Source organism: Aphidius gifuensis, linkage group LG1 (genome assembly GCF_014905175.1).
Source record: "Aphidius gifuensis isolate YNYX2018 linkage group LG1, ASM1490517v1, whole genome shotgun sequence".
Taxonomy (NCBI): domain Eukaryota; kingdom Metazoa; phylum Arthropoda; class Insecta; order Hymenoptera; family Braconidae; genus Aphidius; species Aphidius gifuensis.
The window spans coordinates 5143682-5147473 of NC_057788.1; the positions used below are offsets into that span (position 1 = coordinate 5143682).

General features: G+C 24.9%; 1 protein-coding gene across 1 annotated transcript; it reads left to right on the forward strand.

Annotated features, from left to right (window-relative positions):
* The first annotated feature begins 1395 nt into the window (after positions 1-1395).
* Positions 1396-2423, forward strand: LOC122847873. The gene is made up of 2 exons (XM_044145731.1): positions 1396-1589; positions 1677-2423. The coding sequence occupies exons 1-2, from the start codon at positions 1533-1535 to the stop codon at positions 2421-2423; spliced, it is 804 nt and encodes a 267-aa protein (XP_044001666.1). The 5' UTR covers positions 1396-1532.
* Positions 2424-3792: the final 1369 nt, after the last annotated feature.

Here is a 3792-nt window from a genome sequence, read left to right on the forward strand (position 1 = left end):
AAAAATGACATGTTATAGCGAAGATTCGATACGGGGCGTATAGCTTAACTTTGGCTGAATTGATTTATGTACTATAAAAAAAAAAAAAAAAGCCAGTAATAATAGTGTAGATTAGAGTGTTCGTGTCGTCGGCAGTTAAAAAATACATCATCCACGTAAGCAAGGAAGAGACGCGAAATGTTTTTAGGTACTGGTATTACGTGTGAGTAGAGATGAAAAATAAATATAAGTATATATATTTATTTATTTTTTTCTTGCCCTGTATATATATAAACACTTGGTCCAACGATAATTCCTCGCCTAAGCAATAAAATGCAGATAAAGGGCGGCTCGTTGTTAAGAAGCAATGGCTCGCATGAAAACAAAAATGCGTATGCTATTTTAGAGATAGTATAGCGTGGAAATAAATATATCTAAAGGGCACATATGGAACGTTCAATCAATAAATAAATAAAAAAAAAAAATCTGGTTATGATAAGGTATGAATTGCCATTACTAATCATTCAAATAGCTTTTTTATTGAAACGAGATATACTGACTTTGTAGAAATGTTGAATCGTAAATGTCGTATCAATTCACTGAACCATATATTAAACTGGCTGTTAAATCAACCATCCAAATATTTTTTTTTTTTTTTTTTTTAATAAAATATACAACCAGCATGCATCAAAATTTATAACAAAAGATACATAATATTCGACCTTTATATTTTTTTTTAATAATTTTTCTTTTATAAATGGAACATAGATTTATCGCCTAAAAATACACACATTTATATAAATGTATATGTGTTCATTTTTATATTTGTCATGTCCATCAAAAATACTTTTTTTAAAATAAACTTTAAAGCCGAAAAAAAAATATAAATAAAAAACTTTTGCTGCTTTTGAACTTTTATCACTGTTGCGGTCACCAAGGTGACTTTTTTATTCATATACACTATACAAATTCATATGAATTTTTATTTATTATTTTTATATTTTTTTCGGGGCCCAGACTTGAAAAAAAAAAAAAACGAAAAAAATATAAATACAAGAGCTGCACTAATATACGTTTATATGAAATTTTTTTATTTATTTATTATTCGTTTTTTTTTTTTTTTTTTGAGTCGTATATATTAATTAATTTTATTGATGAATATTAAAAAGAAAAAATTAAATTTGATATTTAACAAAAGTTGAAAAAATATTGATTTTATATTTTATGTAACATTCTGTTACCTCGGTTTCAAATTAAACATTTAAATTACGTAATTAATTTAGTCATACTGTGTACATGCTTCATTAAAAATAATACTTAAACAAATATTATAAGTCTTTAATGTCAACAATGATCACTTGAATATATACATCATAACGTTTATTAATATTTTAATACATCATTGCCATTCAAACGAGGAGCAAGATATTTCGATATTTCATATATTTACGTAACTGTTGAATAAAAAATTGATTGGACTTAAATTTACAACACTTGGGCTTGTAATTGTTTCGAATTGTTTTGGAATTGAAGAAGAAAATCAACAATATACCATGATTCATACAATAATTATATTTTGTCTTCTATTTTTAGGAGTCATTGAAATTCAAGTAAGTTGTATATTTAGTTATCAAATTAATTACGATTAAAGATAGTAAAGAAAATTATTTAATTCAAATTTATAATGGAAATTTTAGGCAAATGAAAACCCTTATAAAATTACAAAGTGTGAAAAAAGAGTTGATGAATTTTTAACACGTGTTGAATCAGTTACAAGATTTATAAATAGTGCTGATTTTGGTGGTTTTTGGAAAACACGATATGATTTATGTAGTTCATCATTGGAAAATATGTCTGCGGATTTAATTGAAAATAAAAAACACTATTATGATCACAACAAAACAATTGAAAATTTACCAAAAGAACAAAGAAATGAATCTCATTTATGTTTGAGTAAAAATCAACTTTTAGTTTTTGAAGAATATCATGCTAGTCATGCAGAAATTGAAAATTGTATATTTAGATTTTACTCTGATATTCATCGTAAAAAACTTGAATTTTTTAAGGATATATTTTGGACAGCACAAACAATAAGAGGTTTAAAACGTAAATGTTCAAAAAATGCAGAAGAAACAATTGAAGATGTTGAAAAATATGGTTCAAGTATTGGAACATATGAAAATAATTTAGCAAATATTAAAAATTTAATAAAAACAAAAGAAGCTGATAAAGATGGTATTGCTAAAGTTGCTGATTGTTGTCAACAATCATATGAAATATTTCATCATACACTTAATTCAACAGTTTATTCATTGTATCATAATTGTACCATAAAAAAAGAGCCAGTAATTGTAAAACCAAAAATAAAAGAACCCATACCTGAAGATCCTAGATGGCAACGTTTACCAAGATGTTATAGATTTGTATTTATTAGATTTTGTTAATTTAATTTATGAAAAATAAATAATATTTAAAATACATAAACAAGTTTAATTAGAAAAAAATTATTTATGAACTTTAAAATATTTTAAATTCAATCTATTGAATTTTTTAAATTCTAGACACTTTGATTAATCTTAAACACAAATTGTTTTATTATTCAAGCATAATCCTTCTTTTTAAATAAAACAGTGATAATATATTTCACCAAGTTCCATTAAACAATGGTCGATCCTGAGTATAGGGATTCAGTAAGAGAGTGAGTGACATTGCAAATCCTTTGTGGCTAGTGAGACTTAGACTAGTGTACTTTACTTTGGGTAAAATTGCCATGCTACTCAGACCTCTGTCGTACTAAAATCAGACAGAATTTCAAAGCTTCATACATCATTCTGAGATTAGAAAGACTAATGATCTTCACTAATGATAACCAATTTCAGTGTGATATTTTACTTGATTTTTAATTAAACTTTTATTTGATAAAAAAATATTTAATTGTTTTAAAACTCTTAAATAAAAATAAACTAATCAATTAATCTTTTCTAAAAGAATTTTTAGAAATTTTAAAAATCAAATTTATATTTTTCATACAAACACAAGAAATATATTTATTTTATTTTTCTACTTGTTGTTCACCCTAACAAATTGTCTTTAATTAAACTTCATAAAAGTATTTACATCTATATATTTATATTATTATTATTATTTTTTTTTTTAATATTTATTTTTATTAATGTATATTGAAATGACAAGGACTAGGGGCTGACACAAAGTTCAATAGTAAATCATCTTGAGGACATTCATAGAACCACCACTGTTCCTTCAGCCCTTGGACTTTTGCTTGCACTTACCCTCTCCTATTGACCCTCGCCCACCCTATTCTTTAAGCCTTGTGGTCACCGAGTACACCAGCCTCAACATAAATCGTAAACATCATCCCCATATACTCAACACAACAAACATTCATCCTCTCTGGTAATGATAACGTTTCTTCACGCATGACTTTATATATATCCTTTTTCATTTTTAGAATTAAAACAAGTTATAAATGCAGACAAGGACAACAAATTAAATTTCCAAAATTTCAGTCAACTACATTTATTATTATATACCCCATGTCGAGATAACAAATTAAATTACATATTTTATATATATGTATTTTCTAATTTTCTAATAATGGAAGACATTATAACCAACTGGTGATTTCACACTTGTGACATATTGCATTTATGAAATTAATATTATTAAGTGTTGAAAAAAACAAATAGAATTGTGAATTTTTATATCGTTAAAAATATATAAAATATAGAAAAAAAATACAAGGCATTTAAAAATTAATTGGCATGTATTTTTTAATTGATTATTAAAGTAAAT